General features: G+C 58.0%; 2 protein-coding genes across 3 annotated transcripts; one reads left to right on the plus strand and one right to left on the minus strand.

The window, feature by feature from the left end:
* Positions 1–2,907: 2,907 nt before the first annotated feature.
* On the minus strand, positions 2,908–7,487 carry BATF2 (basic leucine zipper ATF-like transcription factor 2). Of its 2 annotated transcripts, none has more exons than XM_084895948.1 (3): positions 7,265–7,487; positions 6,102–6,206; positions 2,908–4,668 (listed from the first exon to the last, which is right to left on the minus strand). In XM_084895948.1, the coding sequence occupies exons 1-3, from the start codon at positions 7,301–7,303 to the stop codon at positions 4,024–4,026; spliced, it is 789 nt and encodes a 262-aa protein (XP_084752074.1). In that variant the 5' UTR covers positions 7,304–7,487; the 3' UTR covers positions 2,908–4,023. The 2 variants fall into 2 exon arrangements, with proteins under 2 accessions (XP_084752074.1, XP_084752073.1); XM_084895947.1 differs by having other exon boundaries at positions 2,908–4,671; positions 7,265–7,481.
* An 8,205-nt stretch (positions 7,488–15,692) lies between these two features.
* Positions 15,693–20,663, plus strand: ARL2 (ARF like GTPase 2). Its single transcript, XM_084895964.1, has 5 exons — positions 15,693–15,843; positions 17,303–17,413; positions 17,532–17,694; positions 19,317–19,397; positions 20,165–20,663. The coding sequence occupies exons 1-5, from the start codon at positions 15,779–15,781 to the stop codon at positions 20,297–20,299; spliced, it is 555 nt and encodes a 184-aa protein (XP_084752090.1). The 5' UTR covers positions 15,693–15,778; the 3' UTR covers positions 20,300–20,663.
* The last annotated feature ends 2,336 nt before the right edge of the window (positions 20,664–22,999 follow it).

Here is a 22,999-nt window from a genome sequence, read left to right on the forward strand (position 1 = left end):
CTCAGTCTTCCTTGGTCCCTGGCACTACCAACCACCAATTGCTCAGGCCCCAAACCACAACACCATACTTCCTCCCTCCCCCTCCCCTCCTCCAGTCCGTGAGCACTTCCCATCGGCTCCACCGGTGAAGCACACCTGAATCCGACTCTCCCCACCGGGCGTGGCCACCACCACCGCCCACCTGCACGCCTCCTCCCCGCCTCCCTGCGTCCAGGCGCCCTCTGCCGGCCGAGGGAGCAGCCTCCTCTGCCTCCTCCAGCCTCCGGTGGCTCCTGATGTTGCTTGGCAAGAGGCTGCCGAACTCCAGTCTCCGCCTCTGCCTTCACAGGGCCTCTCTCGGAGTCTTCTCTTCCTGTTACTGGTGACCTGCTTTTACTGGTCCTTGGATATAGTGCCCACCTGGGTAATCCAGGATGATCTCAGCTTTAGTTCCTTAACTTAATTACATTTGCAAAGATACTTTTTTCAGCCGAAACCTGTTTGGCTCAGTGGATAGAGCGTCGGCCTACAGACAGAAGGGTCCCAGGTTTGATTCCAGTCAAGGGCATGTGCCTTGGTTGTGGGCACATCCCCAGTCGGGGGTGTGCAAGAGGCAGCTGATCGATGTGTCTCTCTCATTGATGTTTCTAACTCTCTGTCCCTCTCTCTTCCTCTCTGTAAAAAAATCAATAATATATATATATACATTTTAAAAGATACTTTTTCCAAATAAGGTCACATACATTCATAGTTCTGGGTGGACAGATCTTTTTTTTTTTTTTTTTAATATATTTTATGGATTTTTTACAGAAAGGAAGGGAGAAAGATAGAAAGTCAGAAACATCAATGAGAGAGAAACTTTGATCAGCCGCCTCTTGCACACCTCTGGCTGCCTGTGCTTGCTGCAAGGCTAACCTGAGGCTGTGTCTCTAGGAAAGGAACTGGGGGGAGGGGGGATTTGGATGCCCCTGACCCCCTCCTGGTTTTTGTGTCCTCTCTCCTCCAGTGTGGGCCGGATCCAGGGACTTGCCTCTACTGCTAGAATACAGTCAACGTGACAGGATGTCGGTTCTGAAATTAGGTTACAGAAAGACTGTGGCTTCCATGTGCTCACCTTTCCTCGCTCTCAGCTGGCTTAGAGAAGCCAGCTCAGTCGCAGGAAGGAGCTTACCTCTCCAGCCAACAGCCTACAGGACGCTGAGCCCCCCTTCCAACAGCCGCGAGAAACAGACCCCTGCCACCAGCCTTGGAAGTGGGCTTGGAAGGGGCCCTCTGAGGCCTGAAGACAGCCCTCGCAGAGAACTTAGAACTGAGTTTCCCCAGTCAAGCCTTCGAGTGGCTGCAGCCCTGGCCAATATTTTGGCTGGAGCCTGAGTCCTGAGCCAGAGGCACCCAGCGAAGCCACGCCCAGACTCCTGCCCCCACAGAAACGTGAGAGGATAAGGTTTGGAGTAATTTGCTAGGTAGCAATAGATCCGCTCAGCTATAGATTCTTCCCAGCTATTTGAGCATGTGGAAGGTTCCTGCAATAGTGATGGCTTCACAGATATCAGCACATATCCCTCCAAAATCAACCCTACCTCCGCCCACTTCTTCGATTCAGTTTATATTTTTTAAACAAGCAGAATATCCAACTATAGTGACAGTTGCACATTCTATTTTTTTTTTTTCTGCTTAATACGTCAAAGCATTTTCTCATCTCATTAAATATTCTTCAAAGCATTCCTTATTCTCAGGGCCTCTTCACTCATCATGGTATGAGTGTACCAAGGCTAATTTAGTCACACCCCTCTCTTATTTGTTATCAACTTAAGGAAGGCTGCCCTAGCTGGTTTGGCTCAGTGGATAGAGCATCGGCCTGCGGACTGAAAGGTCCCAGGTTCGGTTCAGGTCAAAGGCATGTACCTTGGCTGTGGGCACATCCCCAGTAGGAGGTGTGCTAGAGACAGCTGATTGATGTTTCTCTCCCACCCATTTTTCTAATTCTCTATCCCTCTCCCTTCCTCTCTGTAAAAAAATCAATAAGCAATAAGATATATTTTAAAATAAATAAATAAACTTAAGGCTTAGACCTTCTTGGGTCATGTCCATTAGCCTGTGGCTGTCCCTCCAGCAGGGCCTACAGATGGGGAGCCAAGATAGCCTGTGGCCATACGGTCCTGATGTTGCATCAGTTCTATGCCATGTCCTAGCTGTGTGACCTTGAACTTGGTTAACTCCCCTGGGCCTCAGTTTCCCCTTCTGAACACTGTTATTAGGGGTGTCACTGAATTAACCCAAGTAAAACAAGCAGGTGCCTGACAAATTCTAGCTATAGAGACACAAGTCAGACCCTGGTCTCCTGATCCCGCATCGAGTCCTGGACCATGTGCCATTATATCAACTCTGGTCCCTCTAATTAGCATCTCGGCTTCCCTCCCACCAGTCTGCTCTCCCCGAACCTCTGGTGACCCAGCTGCTGCCACCCACAATCCTGTGACCATCGCACCTACTCTTGCTGGGTGACCCTGGGCAAGTCCATCCCATCTCTGGGTCTCAGGGTTGTTGTTTTTTTAATATATTTTATTGATTTTTTACAGAGAGGAAGGGAGAGGGATAGAGAGTTAGAAACATCGATGAGAGAGAGACATCGATCAGCTGCCTCCTGCACACCCCCCACTGGGAATGTGCCCGCAATCAAGGTACATGCCCTTGACCGGAATCGAACCCGGGACCTTTCGGTCCGCAGGCAGACACTCTGTCTACTGAGCCAAACCAGTTTTGGCTGGGCCTCAGTTTTTTCATCTGAAATATGGAGGGGGGTTAGATAAGGAGGTCCATGAAGGACTGCCCACCCCTGAGATTCTAGAAAACTCTCCCTCTCCCTTCAGAGGCCCTTTGTTTCCAGTATACAGTGCACAAGCAGAGCTTTAAACCATTAGCCGAAGCAAAAGGAACCAGGAAGCACTTTATTCACCATGGCGATGAGCGGAGACTCAGGCTCGGCACCTGGGGTGTGTCTAACGCTCGCGAGCAGAGTGCCTGCTGACCATCCGGACAGAGAGGGGCTCTTATCTGGAGCCCCTTCCGGCGCCTGTCCTGGTCTGAGTGAGAACCCCGTTTGGAGCAGACGCTGCGGCTGAGCGCCAGCCTGGTCCCCGGGCCCTGTTCTTCCGGGAACCATCAGACGGAAGAGCAGTGAGGGCCACCGATCGATCGGGGGGCCTGTGGCCGCACAGGAGGGGGTGCTCTGAGGAAGACAGGGCTCCCCCTGCCAGGCTCAGGCCCAGCGCGCGCTTAAAGGAACCTTGCACCCGGCCCTTCCCTCCGCCTTCTGTGCCCGGGTGCAGGCTCTCTGGGACGTCACTCCCCCTCCCCACGGGCCTGGGGGCCGGAGGGAGGCGGGAGCTATCTGGGAAAAGCCTGGGGAGTGGCCCTGCAGAACGCCCCAGGTCTTAGTGTGGCTCAGGCTCCCCACCTGCTGAAACCCCAGGGAGACTGTCCAGGCTTCTCCCCAGCCCCCTCCCCGGTTCAGTCTGAAACCGAAAGCCCGGCCGGGGGAGGAAGCGTCCCTCCAGGCTTCTCCCCACCCAGGCCTGGACTCTGGACCCCTCGCCCGGACACGGTTTCAGGGACTCGGCGCCCTGAGGCCCGGGAATCACAAAGCGGACGGAGAGCTCCTCCCTGCCCCCCACCTCATACATCCGCACACCAGCCTGCCTTCCGGGCTCCAGCCTGCGGGGCCGGGCAGGATCCCGCCGGCAGGGGAAGCGGCTGATAGTGGGGTTCTGGGTCCCAAGGAAGGCCGTGTGACCTTGGACATGTCGCTGCTGCCTTCTCGGAGCTTCTGTCTCCTTCTCTGAAAAAGTGGCGCCCGGACTGTGCGGGGTGACCGTGGAGGGGAGATAAGACAGCGGCGGTGGCAGGGCCTGGTCGGGGGCGGGCACACGGTGCCGGCTTCCTTTTCCCGGGGAGTCCTGGGCCAGCGGGCCGTGCCATGGAGGAGATCCGTGTGCCCAGCCGCTCCCTGAGCCCCAGGAAGGCCAGCCCCGCCCAGGGGCCCGGTCAGAAGTGGACTTGAGCAGAGGAGAGCAGGGGGAAGGCCTGGAGCGGGTAGGGGCCGAGGTCCACACCCAGCCCGGGCTGGTCTGCTGCCGAGGAAGCAGGCTTGTGCTCCGTGTCCTGCAGACGGGCCAGCCCCAGAGCAGCCGAGGGCCTGAGCGAGGAGGGCACCAGCTTCCCCCTGCCAAGGCGCTCCGGCCCAGGGGGCTGGTGAGGGGCCGGCTGGGCTGAGGAGTGGGGCGGGGGCGCTTTGAGCTTGGAGGAAGGCGCCAGTGGGCTGGGGCCAGAGGGTGAGGCAGACTGGGCGGGGCTCGGGGACAGCCAGGGCGGAGGGGCCAGGAGGGGGCCAGGGGAGCCCCCAGGCTGCGGGTGTGGAGAGAGTTGCTGAGCCGGGGGAGAGGAGGCTGGGGGCTGGAGCACAAAGCTTGGGGTCTGGAGCACAAAGCCATGCTGCCTGTGTGGCTCGGGGCCCAGGGGCCGCCCGGCCTGGCCCCAGCAGCCGGGGGGCAGAGGAGCCGAGCAGGAGGCGCCGCCCATCAGGCACAGGCGTTCGTGCATGTGCAGGGTCCGACCCAGCCACTCCAGCTCCTCCCGCAGGTCCTGGATCTCCTTCCGCAGAGCGCGGTTGTGTCTCTCCAGGGACTCGTGCTGCTGCAGGGAGGGGGGGGGGTGTGGATCAGCACTAGGGGCTCAGCACCAGCCCTATCCACCCCACCCCTCACCACCCCTCAGGCTCCCAACGAGGGAAAGATACATACCGCCGCCAGGCAAAGTGCAAGAGGGGGCCCTGGGCTCCCTCTGGCTAGGCCTCCACCACCACCACCACCACGTCTCCCCCATCTACTCCTCCCGGGCTCAGGTGTGCGGCCCCTATCCTCAACCCCCTGGCCTGCTGTTTCCACTCACCTGGGAGCCCCCAGCCTCCTCCCTGGGCGACTCCCAAACCACCCGTGTTCTTGGCCCGGGAGCCACTGGGCCGCTGTCATTAGCCAAACACAGAGCCTTTAGCTCCCCGCTCCCTGTGCGCGGGGAACCCAGCTCACACTTCAGCTTTCTCTCTCAGCGTTTCCCACCCGCCCACTTCCGGCCCCTCCATGGGCTCTCCTTCCCCAGAGCACTTCCTGTCCCCTCTGCCTGGACACCGTCCAGCGCCCCCTCCCCCGGCCGATCCTGATGGTGACTTCTCCCGCAGCCCAGCCTCCTCCTGCCCGAACGCCTCCGGGCTGCCCGGCGCCCTGCCCGCCCTCCCAGCGCCCTGCCCGCCCGCCAGGCCCGGGTCCTGGTCAGCGTCCCTGGGTCAGCTCGGGCCAGGCCCTGTCCTGCTGGGTTCTGAGAGCCCACGGGGACAAAAATCAACCTCCATTTCTAAACAACCACTTGTGAGCAGAGGTGGAAGAAGCAGAGAGAACTCTAAAAGGAGACAGAGTAATACTTTCAACCAGTGGTCGCCAACTTTTCAGACCTCACGGACCACCAGTTAAGTTTAAACAATGAAGAATTTAAAAAAACAAACAAAACTCTACTTCTTCAGCTCATGAGGCCGAATGACTTCCTTCGGCCTCCTCCCTCACCCTCCTCTTGTGGACACTTTTAGAAAGAAGAAGTTGGAAGAATGTTCTACATAAAAAAGTTGCTTAGGTCATGGACTCCAAGTCCCAACAGGCGTCACAGCCACCAGCAGCCCATCCAGGCTGGTCTCTGCGAGTGGAATGACATTTTAAAATGCCGTTAGGTCACCCTTCACCTACATTCTCCAAAGCTTCCATTCGCCTCCGGAAACGGAGTCCCTCCATCCATCCATCCATCCATTCATTCGCCACCTTATGCTGCTCAAATGTCACCACGCAAGGAGGGCATCCCTTGTTGGGTTTCCACCCCCTCCACACACACTCCCCTGGCTTCCCTGCTTTAATTGGTCCCCAGCCATCACCACTGGCATCCCAGTCACCTCGAGAGCCATCCCTGTGTCTGCCCGGCTCCCCATAGCAACGTGAGCCCTGGGAGGGTGGGCACGGAGGGGAGCTGGGCCGGGTCAGCACCGGCGGGGGGCGGGGGGGGGGGCGCGAAGGGCAAGGTCCCACCTGGTGCAGGGCGTCTGCCTTGTCCGTGTGCTTCCTCCGGCTGCGCTGAGCAGATGCCCGGTTCTTCTGCTGCTTCTTCAGCTGCCTCTGCTGCCCCTCAGGGTCCTGCAGGGCACAAGCTAAGGGTTCGGGCCCACAACAGCCAGTGCCCTCCATCCTGGCCTTTTGTAAAGCCACGCCCTCCCCGAGTCAAGTCCCCGAAGGTGCCCTCTCTCCCAGAAGCACCTCTGGCTCCCTTGGAGCCCACCCCCCATCGCAGGCACAGCACAGTCAGTGGCTTCCCTAGGGGACGGGCCTGACTGCTCCGTGCTCCACTCAGGCCCAAAGGTCACCCACTCAGCTCCGATTTATTAAGCACCTGCTGTGTGCCAGGCTCTGAGAGAGGGGGTCACTGCAGGGCCCTTTCCTTCCCGCCCTCAAGTCGCTCACATTCTAGCAGGGCAACAGCCTAGCATGAACGCATGAAGCTGGTTCTGATGGGAGAGTGGACTCACAGTGACAGCTGTGACCTTTCCCTGACCCCCAACCCCCGACCCCAGATGAGGGCTCCATGGTACTTAGATGAACTATTTAACCCAAGTGCCCAGAGGTTTGGAAGGTCAGGCCAGACGAAGTGTTGGAGGCCCCGGAACCCAGCCTCCCCTCACACAGGTCCCTCGGGGAGGTGTGTCCTGAGTGCAGGGAGCTCAGGTGAGACCCGGCCTCCTGGCTGAGGACGTGTGCTCCTAGGCCCCTGGCCACAGCAGGCCCGTTCCAAAGGCAGGGGCGGGGGCTGAGGAGTCTCAGGGGAGGGGAGACTGGGGCTTGGGGGAAAGATCCGCAGCGAGAGAAGGGGTGGCCTCTGGGTCCTGGGTCTTGGGAGAGGGGCAGGGCCTTCAGGGATAATTCGGGGAGGGGGGAGAGGCTGCCCTCAGGGCAGTGAAGGGAGAGCAGGTGGGGTAGGAGAGAGCACTATGGAGGCCAAGTTCTAACCTGGAGGCTGGATTGCAATGTGAGAGCTGGAAGCGTCATTCTGACCCCGAGGGAACTGAAGCCGGAGTCGGGGGGGCCCAGCCCGGGGACAGGGCTGGGATGAGGAGCTCCGACCGTAATCTCGCCACCAGGCTCCGGGACCTTCGGGCACATGCCCCTTCCCCTCCCCTCTCCCCGGACCCTGTACTCACCGTCCCGGTCAGCGGCCCCTCCCCCGCACAGAGGTGCATGGCCTGGGCACTGGGCAGAGGCTCACATCTGCTCAGGGTGTCCCTCGGCTGCGGTGACCTCCCAGTGCCCTCTGGGAACCCAAGGAAGTTGTGGCTTTTTAAATCCCCAGTGACCACTCCGCCCCCGGCCAGCCAAGTTTCAGTTTCTCCTAAAGCCACGGGCTGCCCAGAATCCCTGGCCGGGTGGCTCACGTGGCTGGAATTTCCTCACAGGCGCTGGCCTTCCGGTTGGGCCGCTCTCTGGGAGGAGGGCGGAGGAGGGAGATCAAAGCCCAGGTGCGGGGAGGGAGCTGGGGAGGGAGGGCAGGCTGACAGCGCCAGGCAAGACCGCGGGACGGCAGGCTCAGAGGGGCTCTGGGGCCGGACGAGCCAGGTTCCCGGCCCAGCTCGGGCACACTGGAGCCTGCAGCTCTGAGAAGGCGATTCACCCGGCGGAGCCTCAGTTTCCTCCCCTGCAAAGGCCGTGGGGGATGATACACATACCCACTCGTGCCAGCACGGGTGTGGCTCAGTGGATAGAGCGTCAGCCTGCGTACTGAAGGGTCCCACCAGGTTCGATTCCGGTCAAGGGCATGGACCTTAGTTGTGGGCACATCCTCAGTAGGAGGTGTGCAGGAGTTCAGCTGATGGATGATTTTCTCTCATCGATGTTTCTAACTCTCTATCCCTCTCCCTTCCTCCTTGTAAAAATTCAATAAGATGTATTTTTAATTACAAAAAAAACCCTACCCACTCACAGGCTTATTGTAGGAACCAGGAGAAGTCACGCCAAACCCTCTGAGACCAATGTTGAGGCAAAAACAGTCAGTGGCCCTTACCTAGGAGGGCAGATGCACAAAGGATTGGGTTCTCACTCAGAGACCTCCAGCCGTGGAGAAGGTGTGAGCGGCGCAGCTGCCAAGCAAGCTACGCGACACAGGTGCGTGCCTCCCCCTTCCTGCCCGCTGCGTCCAGCCTGTGAGGTGGGCATAGAACCCGTTTTGAGGAGATGAGATGCGCTGAGGCCGGTGAGGCACCTGCAGAGGGAGGGCTCCAGAGAGGGTCACAGCTGCCACCCGCTGGGGGGTTCAAAGCTCATGGTCCCCTAGGCCTCGCCTGTGAGTCCGTCACATCCGATTGTGTGACCGTCACAGCGGGACGAGATCTGAAGGGAATGCCTGTGAGGGTGATAAACATGCACGTGTAAACATGTAACGGAAGCGTAAACCCGGCAGGAGGAAGACTCAGAGAGCTGGGTGGATGGGATTGGGTGTGACAGCTGGGCCCGGCACTCCTTACTGGAGGGGCCTGGGAGCAGAGGCCGGAGCGGGGCACCCCAGGCAGTGAGACTGCCCCGATTTCTCCGAATTATTTTGTTTCCCGGAAACCAAAGGGTTGGGCGTCTTGCCTGAGACAGCACCTCCGGGGCTCGTTAAGGCAGTCCGCAGGGGGATCCGGGAGCCGCAGGCACGAGGTAACTAAGCAAAACCATCCTGCGGGGGGGGAGGCGGCTGGGGCGGGAGTCCCTGGCCCCAGACCCGAACCCCCACCCCCGTCTTCCCCTCTCCAGACCCCGGCTTTGCGTGGGCACTGTCTGTAAGTGTGCTGTGGCCCCTCCCAGGAGGCCACGCCCTGGAGGAAGACGGAGAAGACTGTTTATGGCCTGATGCCGCTGAGGAGTGGCAGGGAGGGGTGGACGGGGTGGGTAATGTTTAACCATGAATGGCTGTGCGCGCTCCCCCAGGGAGGGACCTGGATAGTCTGAGACTCAGCAAGAGGAGGGACTCAGCCAAGTACAAGGTGGCAGAGCCTGGCAGACTGGCTACGCCTCACCACTCCAGCCAGCGTCTCCTGGGGCCCGAGTGGAAATAACGGGGCACAGGGCCCTCAGAAGGGCAGGGGCGCTCGGGCCCAAGGCAGAAGCCTGCTGGGGTCAGCATGGGGAGGGAGGGGAGCCAGGGGAGCAGCAGCGAAGACGGGGCCTCCCACGGGTGGGTCCTGAAGCCGGGAGGGCCCATCCAGAAGAAAGGCTGGGAAGGGTCCCAGAAGAACTGGGTTCACCAGCAGCTGCCGTGCACACTCTGGGGCTCAGTTTCCCTAAATGTAAAGTGAAGGGATGTGTCCCTTTCAGGGCCCCTCTGGCTGCAGCTGGGGGCTGGGGCCAACCGAGGCCTCTTGGGAGACTGACACCTCCGGGCCCTACGGATTCAAGAGAGAGTCAGTGACTGGCTGCCTCCTGCTCGCCCCACACGGGGGACTGAGCCCTCAGCCTGAACAAGTGCCCTGGCCCAGAATTGAACCGGGACCTCCTGGCTCATCAGTCAATGCTCAAACACTGAGCCACCTCGGTCGGGCCTTTTGCTTTTCATTGCATCTGTGTGAGAAGATGGATGTTAGCTGAAGCTTGTGGTAATCACAACACATGCAAATCAAACCTCCATCCTGTACATCTTAAGCTTCCCTAGCGATGTAGATCGATGGCTTTTCAATAAAACAAACAACAGAGAGAGCCAAATCCCTGCCATGCGGACTGCCTTTCTGGCGGGAGGGAGTGGGGAGAATGGATGTGATACATGGAGGGGATGGGCTGGGCTGGCAGCAGGCCGTCAGTGTTGTGGGGAAATACAAAGCGAAAGAAATGACTGGGGAATTGGGTGGGGGTTAAGCAGCTTCCAGTGTAAACAGCGGTCAGGCTGGGCCTCATGGAGACATTTGAAGACTATTTTCTGAGACATTCGACATCGGAGCAGAGCATTGGAGAGGGGAGGTGACACGGAGGGGAAGGGGGGTGGGGGGGCTGGCGGAGAGGCTGCGGCTGCCTCCCGGGCGGGTGTGTGGAGCTCCTGGCTCCCCTGTCCCTGGAGGTAACAGGCACCTGCTCTCAGGCTGCTGAGAAGGCTCAGCGAACCGCCCCTCGGGCCCTGCCAGGCCGTGGGAGGCACCCGTGGGCACAGCCTTGCTCCGGAGGGTGCCCAGGCAGGGGGAGGTGAACTCAGTCGTCGGCAGAGCCCAGGTTCTCCATCCTTCCCCGTTCCTCATTTCCGGAGAGGCCTGAGAGGCTCGTGTGCCCGGGAGTGGAGGGCAGGTGTGAGGAACAGCTCATTCTGTCATCCGGAGCTGAGAGGACACTCCTCCGCCTCCCACGGTGACGCCAGGCGAAGGTGCCTGGAGGCCTCAGCTGCGGCTGCTCTGAGCGCTGGCTGGGGCAGGCCACCCGCACCCTGACGGGGTGGGACCCCAGGGCAGGCCGGGGCAGGGCGGTCCGCAGGCAGCTGCCCTTTCAGGGATAAGGCCACACGTTCGGACATCCAGTTCTTGGTTTACAAGTAAGGACGAAACCTCCACTTGGCTGTGCTGCTCCCGTCAGAAGCACGTGGTCCAAACAGAGAACACCTGTGTCACAGGCGTGTTTCACCAGAGAAGACACATAGGGTTTCTCTTCTCAAAACTGTAACTTTAAACCTCATCTGGGTACATTATCGTCGTAAAGAACCAAATAGAAATTTCATCCCGAGCAAGCTTAGAAATGAATGTGTATATATACACAAATAAGTTAAGTACTCAACTATACCTCTTGCTAATGCTTCATGATCAGCCATTATAAGTCAAACAGGGTCCCTGCCCTGGCTTTTTCTTTTTTTTTTTTTTTTTTTTAATATATTTTATTGATTTTTTACAGAGAGGAAGGGAGAGAGATAGTTAGAAACATCGATGAGAGAGAATCTTCGATCAGCTGCTTCTTGCACGCCCCCCACTGGGGATGTGCCTGCAACCAAGGTACATGCCCTTGACCGGAATCGAACCCGGGACCCTTCAGTCCGTAGGCCGATGCTCTATCCACTGAGCCAAACCGGTTTTGGCCCTGCCCTGGCTTTTTGTTGGTGCTGGTGGTGTTGGTCCAGGATAAGAAGTTTTATTTTTATTTTATGATTGAAAGGTGATCCATGAAGTGCATGGCTGGATCAAAAATGCTCTCTCTCTCAAAAAAAAAAAAAAAAAAAAAAAAAAAAAATCTCTCTCTTAAATGTAAAACTACAGCGTCAAGTGGTCCTCAGCAGACACTTGGGTACACACACCTCTCTGAAAGCAGCTACCAGCCACTCGGAAACCCTCCCATCAGAAGCAGATTTCACAGCTGTCAGAATGCAGGTATTTTAGTTTCATGCCTCTGTCTCATGAATATATTCACAGTTATATATAACTACAGATCTTCTTCCCATTCTCTCCCAAAGGTATTCCCTAAGGATTTCACTCCCCTAAGAGCACCCCTCCTCCTTCCTACCAGGCGAATGAGAATCTGCCTGGCCCCGGCCCCACTGGGTCTTTAAAAGCCCTGTGGCCCCGCCTGGACTCCCAGCAAAGGGCGATCAGCATTCCAAAGGGAAACGCAGCCACTTCCGGCCTCCTACTCTCTGAGCTCCCAGGCTTTGGCCATGGACATGCCTGCGATCCTGCTGCCTGGCCCCGGGAGGCCAGGACCACAGCGTGGTCAGGACAGGTGCGAAGCCTGACATTGACCCCAGGATTGCCGTGCCGGCGGCCTGGGTGAAGTCCAGCGATCCAGAAGTGCCTGCGGTAACCATTTCACGTTTCCCTGAAGCCTCCTCCAGAGGTGGCTGTGGAACTGCGGCGGTTTCCACACGTCTGTGACCTGACCCTCAGGGAGCAGGACACACATCCATGGAACCGTCTGGAACAAACACGGCACCCTCCCTTCCTGGGCAGAGGCAGAAGTGCGTCGCATCCGTTTCACTCTGTTCACAGGTGATTCCATGTGGTCCGACTTGGTCACACTGAAGTAATTTCACAAGCTCGTTAACGGGCTGCCCGCAGTTTGAAAAACGTGGTTTAGTGGGTTATTGTTATTTTTAACATTAAAATGGGATCAAAGTTCCCCTTTTTCACTTAATAGGGCATAGGCATCACTTGATAGCCCCAACTCACGCTTCTCAGAGGCCTCCTGGAACCTACACACAGCACCCCAGCTTAGGTAACTTAGATTTTAATTTAAAGCATTTTAGAGAGAGAGAGAGAGAGAGAGAGAGAGAGAGAGAGAGAGAGAGAGAGAGAGAGAAAATCGGTGTGTTGTTCCACTTATTTATGCATTTATTGGTTGCTTCTCATATGTGCCCTGACTGGGGATCGAGCCTAAAACCTTGTGTGTAAGGAGGAGGCTCTAACCAGTGAGCTACCCAGCCAGGGTTATACTTAGATTTCTTAGGGACCTGGGAAACACTGCACATTACTGTCAGCCAGACGTGAGTTTAAATTGCTGTCTAAACCCCGTTAGCTCTCTGGACGCCGCCATCACATCTACCAACGTGAAATAAACCTCTCATCCTGCCCGGAGGATGAAACAGGAAACCCGGAGTGTTTTATAAACAATCACAGAGAAACCTGCCATTACCTTCAGCTGGTGCCTGACTTCTCCTCTTACTCCTCAGCCGAGGATAATTTTCCCATTGATTTTCAGACCAGTGGAAGGGAGGGGCGGGGAGAGAAATTTCAGCGAGAGAGAAACACATCTATTGGTTGCCTCCCACATGGAGGAGCAAACCTCAGACCCTTCGATCCATGGGCCAATGCTCTAACCCACATGTGTCAAACACAAGGCCCGCAGGCCAAATCCAGCCCGCCAGGCCTTGCAATGTGGCCCGCACCGCGCTGTCATCACTGCACTCCGCTGTCAGTTTATGACATTGTCAGTTTATGACTGCTCAGTAAACCATTCGGCCCGCGATTTAGGCTGGATTTTAGATTTTGGCCCCTTCTCTGATTGAGTTCGACACCCCTACTCTAACCACTGAGCAACTGCCCAGAGGCTGACTTCTTTCCCAAGTATGAGAAAGAGCCTTCTCTGGGCTGCCCACCAGCATTTACCCTGTAGGGGGCTGGGGAAAGGGCTCAAAATGAGAGGTAAGGCACACCTTTCTGAGTTTACAGCCCGGCCTCCGTAGCTTCACTTTTTTCTGTCCTTGATCATTAAGGTCAAGAACCAAACATTTGAAGTCATTCTTTTGACAACAAACCTGTATGGAGCATCTACTCTTTGCCAGTCACTCTGCCAGCACCATGTGAGCCTCAACTTTCTCACCCATAAATACAAGAACTGTGCTTCTTCATAGAGAAGTGGGGGGCATGTCAAGCGAAGTAATTATTTGTGCAGGTCTCTCCCCCACTTTCTCCACAACAGGTACCTCTCTGGTAACGGGGATGATCCAACTGAGGCAGGAGAGTGAGGAGCCAAGGCAATTCCCTGGCACGTGGAAGGGGGAACACACACAGGTGCACAAACTGGCTGAGCAGCTTACCGCCTGGAAGAGCCCCGAGTGTCCTGCAAAGCTGGTGCCAGGCCTCGCCCTGGGGTGGCTTTCCTTCGTGGCATATCGCTGGGCATGCAGTGTAGACCCCTGACCCTCCCTCCCTCCAGATAACATCTGGGCCTCAGCTGTGTTTCAGCTCCTCGCCCAGAAAAGCAGCAAAAGCAGGCAAGTGGCACCAGGACCAGCTGTGATGGCCCCCTGCCCCGGCCACACCCCATCCGTGGAGACCGGGACCTGAGAGGATAACCTGGAAAAGCTGGTGAATATTCGCTGGAGATCCTCCCCAAAGACCCCCTTAAATCCCCAGCTTTTCAACCCCTCACGGCTAAGGACCCACCCAGCCTGTCTCTCCCTCCTGAGAGCACACTGACCTTTCCCTTCCCCTCTGGTTCCCCCACAGACAAGCACCTGTGAGACTTGCAACCAGGGGAGCAATGGGCAGCGGCAGCTCTTCCCTGCTAACCCCCGAACCTGTCCCCAAGGCCCCCTTTTCTGACTCTCCATTGAGCTTACAACTGTGTCTCCCCCCGCCCCCCCCCCCCGCTCACTTTTCTTTTTTTGGGGAGTGGGGATGGTTAACTTTTTTTTTTTAAATATGTTTTATTGATTTTTGTATAGAGAGGAAGACAGAGGGATAGAGAGTCAGAAACATCAATGAGAGAGAATCATTGATCAGCTGCCTCTTGCACACCCCCTACTGGGGATGTGCCCGCAACCAAGGTACATGTCCTTGATCGGAATCCAACCTGGGACCTTTCAGTCCGCAGGCCGATGCTCTATCCACTGAGCCAAACCGGTTTCGGCTGGTTAACTTCTTTTCCGTAACGTTTCCAGAGAGCCAAGCAGCCCAGTCTAGTCTCTCCTGTTGCTTCTTCTTCAAAGCCCTTCCTGTTTCACTGAGCCCAGCATTAATCAGCGAACTGGACTCAGGTTGTGCAATTGCTCCCGCAGGAAGTCAAGAGCCCGCATGCTACAGTCCAAAGACGGAAGACGCTGACAACGCCTGCCACGCTAGCAGTCAGCAGCTGTGCGACACTGCAGGTTGCCCAGGACCAAACCAGAGAGGGTCGGACCTGCATTGCCACCATCTGTCCATCATCCAGATATCGTTGCTGACAGGTACACATAAGGAACTATTGGACATTGAAACTGGGTCTCAGAACTGTTGGACATTGAAATTGGGACTCAGACATTTTTTTGTTATTATATGTTTATTTCTAGTCTGCAGTTGGAAGATTTTTTAAAGAAAAGAAATGGGGGAGAAATAGATACAGAGGTAAAGAACCATTGAACAGACTGCCAAACTACACGGGAAGGCAGGGGAGGTTGGGGGGGTGGGCTGGGGGTGGGCTGTAAGGGATCAACAGAAGGACTTGTATGCATGCATATAAACAACCAATGGATACAAGACACTGGGGGAGGGGGGCAGGTGAAGGCATATGCTGGGGGTAGGGGAGGCTGTGGGAAGGTCAAGGGGGGGAAAAAGGAGACATATGTACTACTATTTGTAATACATGAAACAATTAAAAAAATGTTAATAATAATAAAATAATAAAAGGAACCCACATGCTATAGGCCCAGAGGCAGACCTGCTCCCATCCTGACGTTAACACGATGACGCCATCGCACATTTCCAAATGCCCCCTAGGGGGCGCTTCCACCCTCCATGGAGAAACACTCCTCCCCCCCCCCCCTAAGCTCACCCTCCACGATGGCAGGTGCCAGGGAAAGGGGAGGCCCTGTAACAGGCTCAGGATGACGCCAGGGGCCCAAGGAAGGTCTGGACCACTTTTGTGGGGAACAGAGCCTTACACTGGCCCCGGCACGAGCTCGTCAGCAAGCCCGGGCTACCGGTTACTCTCCGTGCAGCCAAGACAAACCCAGGAACTCGGATTTCCGTCCCCAGCGGAGCCCGGGGTCCCGGGGAGGGAGGAATGGCGGTGCCCTCGGGGTGCGAAGGGTTACAGCAGGTGGCGGTGCGGGAGCCCCCAGCGCCACTGGAGGGGCCCGAGCAGCTCGGCCCCGTGACCTCGCGGTCACGTGAGAGGAGGGCGGGACTAAGCGAGGGCCGGCCAATAGGCTGTGCTCTCGGTGGGGCGTGATAGCCAATAGGAGCGGGGAGAGGCGTCCCCGGACCGGGAAGAAACAGCGGCCGGGCGGGGGCTTGGGGACCATGGGCCTCCTGACCATCCTGAAGAAGATGAAGCAGAAAGAGCGGGAGCTGCGGCTGCTCATGCTGTATCCTCCCGGGAGCGGAGCCGCCAGGGTAGCGGGGCCCGGCCGGGCGGGCGGTGCTGGCGCCCCCTCCCGGGCGCGGGGTGCCAACTGCCCCTTGTGCGTCACGCACGTGGGTTCTACCAATCCCTCTGGCGGGGGCCGGGCGGAGGGCCAGAGCTGAGGGCCTTAGGGCGCTGCGGCCGGACAGGTGTCCATGCAGGGGGAGGGGGACCCGGGAATAACTCGGCTGCCACCCCCTTTGTCTGGCCCAGCGTGGGGCCGCAGCACCCTCCTACCCCCGTCCGAGGGGTGAGGCCTCGGCCCCGCCCTCAGATCGGAATCCCGGGGTGGCCCCGCCCTCAGCTCCTTGGAGAAGCAGGTATAGCCTCCGCGAGGGTCCTTGCGCGGGTAGGTTGAACTGTCCAGCCTCTGCTGCCCACGGCCTGTGATGTCAGTGGACCCCCAGGGCCCCATCAGCCTCCCGAGTCCCATTAACAGGCGTCGGCACCCTTCGCCCACCTCCGCCCCAGGCCCCACGGGGGAACGGCTCTGAGATCCCAGAGCTGTGCTGCCCTCACCCCGGTTCTGACCCGCTAGCTGGGAGAGAAAACACTCACCTACGCAGATAACTCCAAAAATAACATTCACATCATGTCCGTTTTAAAGAACCTTGAGAAAAACAGAATTCACTCACGCAGTAAATATTGAGTGCCTGCTGTGTACTGGGCACTGTCCTAGGGGCTGGGGTAAAACAGCCAAATAAACAACTCGGACCTTCATGGACATTCTAGGATGCTGGAGGGAGAAAGATGTTAACGAAATAAATAAGGGGATGAGAGTATGGATGGAGGAGGAAGGCCGATTGGAGAAGTGGCAGCTGAGTGAAGACAGGGAGATGAGGGTTGAACCGGGTAGATGTCTGGGGACATTCTTGAAAGCAGAGGGACAGCGAGGGCAAACTCCTCGGAGGAGGAACCCAGATGGCTGCTTCGGGGACTGACCTTGGGGAGAGCAGGTGTAGGGACCAAAACCTGGAAACCTTCCCACCGCCTGAGCCACAGGAGGCGCCTCTGATGGCCCCTCCAACACCGCTTCCGGTATCTCTTGTGTTTTTCTCCGTTGTTTTTCTAACGCTCACCAGGGTCTGACAGCTTTCTCATTGGTTTACACTCTATCACCGTCGCCACACGAGACCTCACTTAAGCTGCACTAGGGCGGGCTTTGACCCGGGGGCCCCAGCACCGAAGGGCCTGGCATTTCGTGGGGATTCCGTGAATGCTGTGGAGTTAGTGAAGGCGCCTTTGGTCAGGAGGAGATACGAGTCTTGTTTCTTGATACTTCCACGTTTATCGCGGGTCCGTTATGTGCTCAGCTGGTTTTGGTTCGTGGTGGGAAATGATTTGTCCATAAGAGAGGGGCACTGTCACCGAGTCCCCACCCTGCGGACAAGGGGGTTTCTCCTTAACCTGGGGCGCCCCAGCGGCCTGGACAACGCCGGCAAAACCACGATCCTCAAGAAGTTCAACGGAGAAGACATCGACACCATCTCGCCCACCCTGGGCTTCAACATCAAGACGCTGGAGCACCGGGGGTGAGCGGGCCCTGCCCGGGGTGAGCGGGTCCCTGCCGGTGGGCGGGCCGGCCCAGGGCGAGGCGGGGCGGGAGGGCAAGGGGCCAGGCCGACCCTCCACCACCTGCTCCCTGCCTAGATTCAAGCTGAACATCTGGGATGTCGGCGGCCAGAAGTCCCTGCGGTCCTACTGGCGGAACTACTTTGAGAGCACCGACGGCCTCATCTGGGTGGTGGACAGCGCCGACCGCCAGCGCATGCAGGACTGCCAGCGGGAGCTGCAGAGCCTGCTGGTGGAGGAGGTGGGCCGGGGCGGCGGAGCGGGGAGGCGGGGAGGAGAGCCGGGCTCGCACCTGCGTCCGGGCCCCGGTGCCTTGTGCGCGTGCGTGGACGTGTGGCCGCCTGCCTCGGCAGACCCCCGAGCCCGCCCCGTGTGCCCAGCGCCCCGCGCCGGGAGGCAGAGGCCGCCTGTGCACCTGGTCCCTGTGCCCACGGCGCCCCAGGCAGTTCATGCTACGGGCCGAGACCCGAGACCACACGCCTGTGATGTCACCGCTCCTCCTGAGCTCCAGTTTCCCCGCCCCAATCCAGCTTTAGGGAGGAGGACTGCAGGCCAGTGTGTGAAGCTTTGGGAAGCAGCGGAGCCTGGCTCAGGAGGTAGCCTGTTCGCTGTGTGACCTCAGGCAAGGCCCTTACCCTCTCTGAACCTTCACTTCCTCATCTCTAAGGTGGGCATTGTAACTAGAGTGATCTTACAACTTACTGTCTGGGCCAAAACACTTTTTAAAAAGGAGAATTTTGGATTTACAGGAAAATGGCAAAGATAAGGAAGAGAGGCTGCCTGCTTCCCCTGTTACTATCTTACGTAATCACTGTACGTCCCACTGAGAAACTCACCCTGGGCAGCCACTCTCAGAACGACAGATTTTGTTTCCGTTTTCCCACTGATGCCCTTTTTCTGCTCCGGGCTTTGATCTAGTTAACTACACTGCATTTAGAGGAAAACAGGACACTTTTTAAAAATATATATAATATGTATATTTTGTTGATTTTTAAAAAAATATATTTTATTGATTTTTTTACAGAGAGGGAGGGAGAGAGCTAGAAACATTGATGAGAGAGAAACATCGATCAGCTGCCTCCTGCACACCCCCTACTGGGGATGTGCCCACAACCAAGGTACATGCCCTTGACCGGAATTGAACCTGGGACCTCTCAGTCTGCAGACTGACTCTCTATCCACTGAGCCAAACCGGTTTCGGCAAGCACACCTTGAGAGTGAAAGAGAGAGTTGCTAATGACAAGGGGACAAGAGGCATGAATGGGGCTGTCCTGGCACACAGGACCACACGGTCACCTGGCACAGCAGTCACTGCCTCCCAGGGTGTCGAGCAGGTCCAGTGAGATCGAGCCCGAGCTAGGTCCAGCCAGTGGAGCAGCTCCCAGGACTGAACACATGTGACACATGTAACACGTGTGAAGAAAAACATGTAACACTTGTAAGGAAAAACAGGCGGAGCGGCCTGGCAGGGCAGGGGCAGTGGAAGGGCTCTGGACGTGCAGGAGGGAAAGGCCCTTCTTCCCAGCAGACCCCGGGCCTCTGCGCACTCAGCTCATCAGGGGGCGCTCCAGACCACAGCGGGCTGGTGGGTCATCTTGTCCATCACCCTCCCCGCTTACGGAAGAGGAAGCGGAGGCATGGAGGAGAAGGGTGCCCGCTGGGTGGCTACTGGGCTGGAACCACAGCTCCATCACCCCCTGAGCGCCGGCCTCAAAGGCAGTGTCCTCCCTGCCCGCCCCCTCCCCCGGCGCGGGGCCCGGGCTCCAGGCTGGCCCCGGCTCCAGGCTGGCCCCGGCTCCAGCTGCTCCTGTCAGAGGAGGAGCCGGGCTGCTCTCTGAGCCCCGGCCCCGCTTGTCTCCCCAGCGCCTGGCGGGAGCCACCCTCCTCATCTTCGCCAACAAGCAGGACCTGCCGGGAGCACTGTCTTCCAGCGCCATTCGGGAGGTGAGTCCAGGCCCGGCCAGGCCCGCGGAGGGAAAGAGGCGGGTGTTTGTTATTTTAAAAGCATTGAGCCCCCGCTGTGTGGCAAGACCTCCTGGGCACGGGAGATTCTGTGGTCAGTAAGGCTGTGGGGGGAGGGGGGGGCAGACGTCTTTCCACAGGATAAAGTAGCCCGAGTGCTTTCTGTGTGCCAGGCTCTGCCTGGCCCAGTCATTCCGTTCCCACAGCCACCTCCTGAAGTAGGAACTGTTACCACTCGGCAGGTGAAGCCAGTTAACTCGCCCAAGCTCACACAGCCAACAAGCCAGGATCTGAACACAGGCCTATCTGACCCCAGTCTTCACCTTGACTCTGGCGCTTCAGCGCCGGAAGGAGGAAGAGTGGGTTAGGAGCTCAGTTCCGCCTCTCACTGGCTGTGTGACCGTAGGCAGGGGCCTGACCTCTCCGCTGTGGTTCCCTCCTCGGTCGGTGGCCAGCACAGGTGCCGGCTGGTGTGGCTCGGGAGGAGTGGGCGAGAGGTCGCTGTGGGGCCCACAGCACGATGCCTGGACCCTAACAGAAGCCGGGACGCCTGGGTTGCCGATTCCTGCCTAAGGGGTAGCGCTGGGCTGTCAGTGCAGAGAGCCCGGTGCCGGGAGGTCCTCACTGGGGAGCGGGGAACGCCCCAGGGCAGGGCCTGGAGGCAGCACCGGTTTCCCCGGGGCCAGGCGAGGCGGGGAGCGGCCGGCGGGCTGGGAGCTCCGGCCCCACCACACATCCCTCCCTTTCAGGCCCTGGAGCTGGACTCGATCCGAAGCCACCACTGGTGCATCCAGGGCTGCAGCGCTGTCACCGGGGACAACCTGCTGCCCGGCATCGACTGGCTGCTCGACGACATTTCCAGCCGCATCTTCACAGCCGACTGAGCCGCTCCAGACGCCCCCACCTCAGTCCGAGCCCCCCCTGCCCCCGCCAAGCACCACCCAGGGGAGGATGGGAATCGGCCAGCCCAGCTAACACTCCACGCCCCTTCGTAACCTGCTGCTGCCGCCCACTGCCGCTCCACAGCCAGCCCAGACCCCGTGGGCCAGCCCAGATCCCAAGAGTCCAGCCCAGACCCCATGGGCCAGCCCAGATCCCATGGCGGGCGGGCGACTGCCCTGGCTGTCACCCTGGCTCCTGACCCGGCCCTCCCGCAGCCGCCACACCGAGAGGCAAGGGCTGAGGCTGGGAGGGGGCTGCCTCTGCTGCTGTCCAGGCTCAGCTGTGAGAATAAACTTCCTTGCCGGATTCCCGGCTGAGTCATGTGCTAATTAACGGCTTCAGAGACCACGTAGGGCCCGCAGCCCAGCAGGGAGCAAAGGGCCAGATCACTCCAGTCAGAGGTTGACTGGTGCTGTGTCTAAGGGATGTGCAGCGTACAGAAGCGTAGGACCGGGCTGCAATGATTGCATTTGGGCGAGTCCAGGCAGGCTTCCCGGAGGAGGTGACAGTAGAGCTGGGAGTAGAGGATGAGGAGGAGTTCTCTGATAGAGGAGAGGACAGTTGAACAGAGCGACTGCTGCCCTCAGAGGCATGGGTTAGAAAAGGATACACATCCACCTCTGCACCAGGACTCGCAGCTTCTTGAATGGAACACGGGCTGAGTTTCAGTTCCCAACTTCCTGCGGCACCAAGAGCCCACGTGCAGTGGACAGCCTGCAGGCCGTACAAGGCAGCACAGGGTCAAGCAGAGGAAATCACGTGACAGGAATAAAGAGCAAGGGCTCTTGGGAAACGGAGTGGTGAGGCCGCAGGCTGGAGCTAACCAAGAGCAGAGCCTGGAAGGGCCTTCCTGAAGGCACCCTGAGGCAGGGGCTGGGCTGAGAGGGTGGGGACAGGGCACCCCGGGATGGCCCGACGGATGACAGTCCACAGGGGCCTGTGCTGCGGTCTCGGCGGCTGCTCACCCTGCAGGCTTCTGTCCGAGACCCGCACTTCCTGCCGCGTTGGAGAGTGACCCGAGTACAGGCTCTCGGCAGCCCATGGGCCGTGTCTGGGAGCGCGCCGCCAGGAGGCTGCACACCTGCTCAGAGCCGCCGGCGAGGAAGGGGGGAGCTGAGACGTGGGCCCAGCACACAGCCCTGTAACTGTTTTCAGTGTCTGTCTTCTCAAGATTCGGACTGCAGGGGAGGGTCTAATGAGAGCAGGTAGTGCTGCCAAGGGAGAGGAGGAAGAGACTCTGGGTTTCCTCCTGAGTTAGCTCCGGGCCCCTTCCCGGAGGGGCAGACTCCTGTCAACACCGGGGCTCCGCTGGGGTGAAATAAGGGAAGTGGGGGTTGGGTGGAAACCTTCGAACACCAACTCTCCTTCAGGGTGGAACACTACAGCGCCTGCCCTGTCAGTTCTCTATGCGAGATACACATGGAGCCCACACCCCAAATCTTGCACTGAGTGCACACATCCGGGCTCCGGGGCCAGACCCCAGCTGTGCTCCTCACTGGAGGATGCTGAGCAAATCGCCTAACCTGTCTGGGCCTCAGTTTCCCCATCCACGGAGAGAGAACGGCGCCGACCTCCTGGGGTGGTGATGAGGACCCAATGGGTGGGTGTCCTGTGTCTTCAGCACTGTATTCAATTAAAGCCAGCTATAAATATCGTTTGATATAATTATCAAAATTAAAGCTAGCTATAATCATCATTATATGAGCCATTAGGAGCTCAAACAGATCCAAGCAATATGAACTCGGCCATCCACTGGTCTGGGTGAGTCACCGGGTTCGAGTCCTCCCGGGGCCCTTGGTCAGCAGCATCCTGGATTTAAAGTGAATGACGCACGTTAGGGAAATAAGGAGGCCATTATACTCATCACAAAGGCCTGTGGACGGGAGTTTGAGCTGGGGCAGAAAGTCTGCATCACATGGTCAAGCAGGCGGCTGTGGGGGGCAGGTCCCTGCAGCTGTGCTGGCAGCTCCTCCCCATCCCCACCTTCTTGGAGGGCTCCTCTGTTTGCTTCTCCTGATAACGGAACTGTGGCGTTTTGTGATCTGGAGAAGGCCAGAGACTACGCTGATCTAGACAGGAAAGGCTCTGGAGGGGGCAGAAAGGGGGCATCGGGAGCTACTGGGCCAGGAAGGGAGGTGATGATGGGTGAGAAGGAGACTTGGAGCCACAGCCCTGCCCAGAAAGGTCTGGAAAGCAGCCGCCATGTCTGAAGGGGTCTTTAGAGCTACCTCATTTCTTTTTTCTTTTTTAAAAATATATTTTATTGATTTTTTTTTTTTTTTACAGAGAGGAGTGGAGAGGGATAGAGAGAAACATCGATGAGAGATGAGAGAGAAACATGCATCAACTGCCTCCTACACACCTCCTACTGGGGATGTGCCTGCAATCAAGGTACATGCCCTTGACCGGAATCGAACCTGGGACCCTTCAGTCCACAGGCCCACGCTCTACCCACTGAGCCACACCTGTTAGGGCATGACCTACCTCATTTCTGAGTTTCCAAGAGTCTGATTTGGGATTTTGCTGTGGGTTTCTTTCTACAAACAGCGTCCACACACCTGAGTTCTCGTAACAAGAGTGGTCATGGCCGAAACCGGTTTGGCTCAATGGATAGAGCTTCGACTTGGGGACTGAAGGGACCC

Source organism: Pipistrellus hanaki, assembly GCF_964339955.1.
Source record: "Pipistrellus hanaki genome assembly, chromosome: 9".
Taxonomy (NCBI): Eukaryota; Metazoa; Chordata; class Mammalia; order Chiroptera; family Vespertilionidae; genus Pipistrellus; species Pipistrellus hanaki.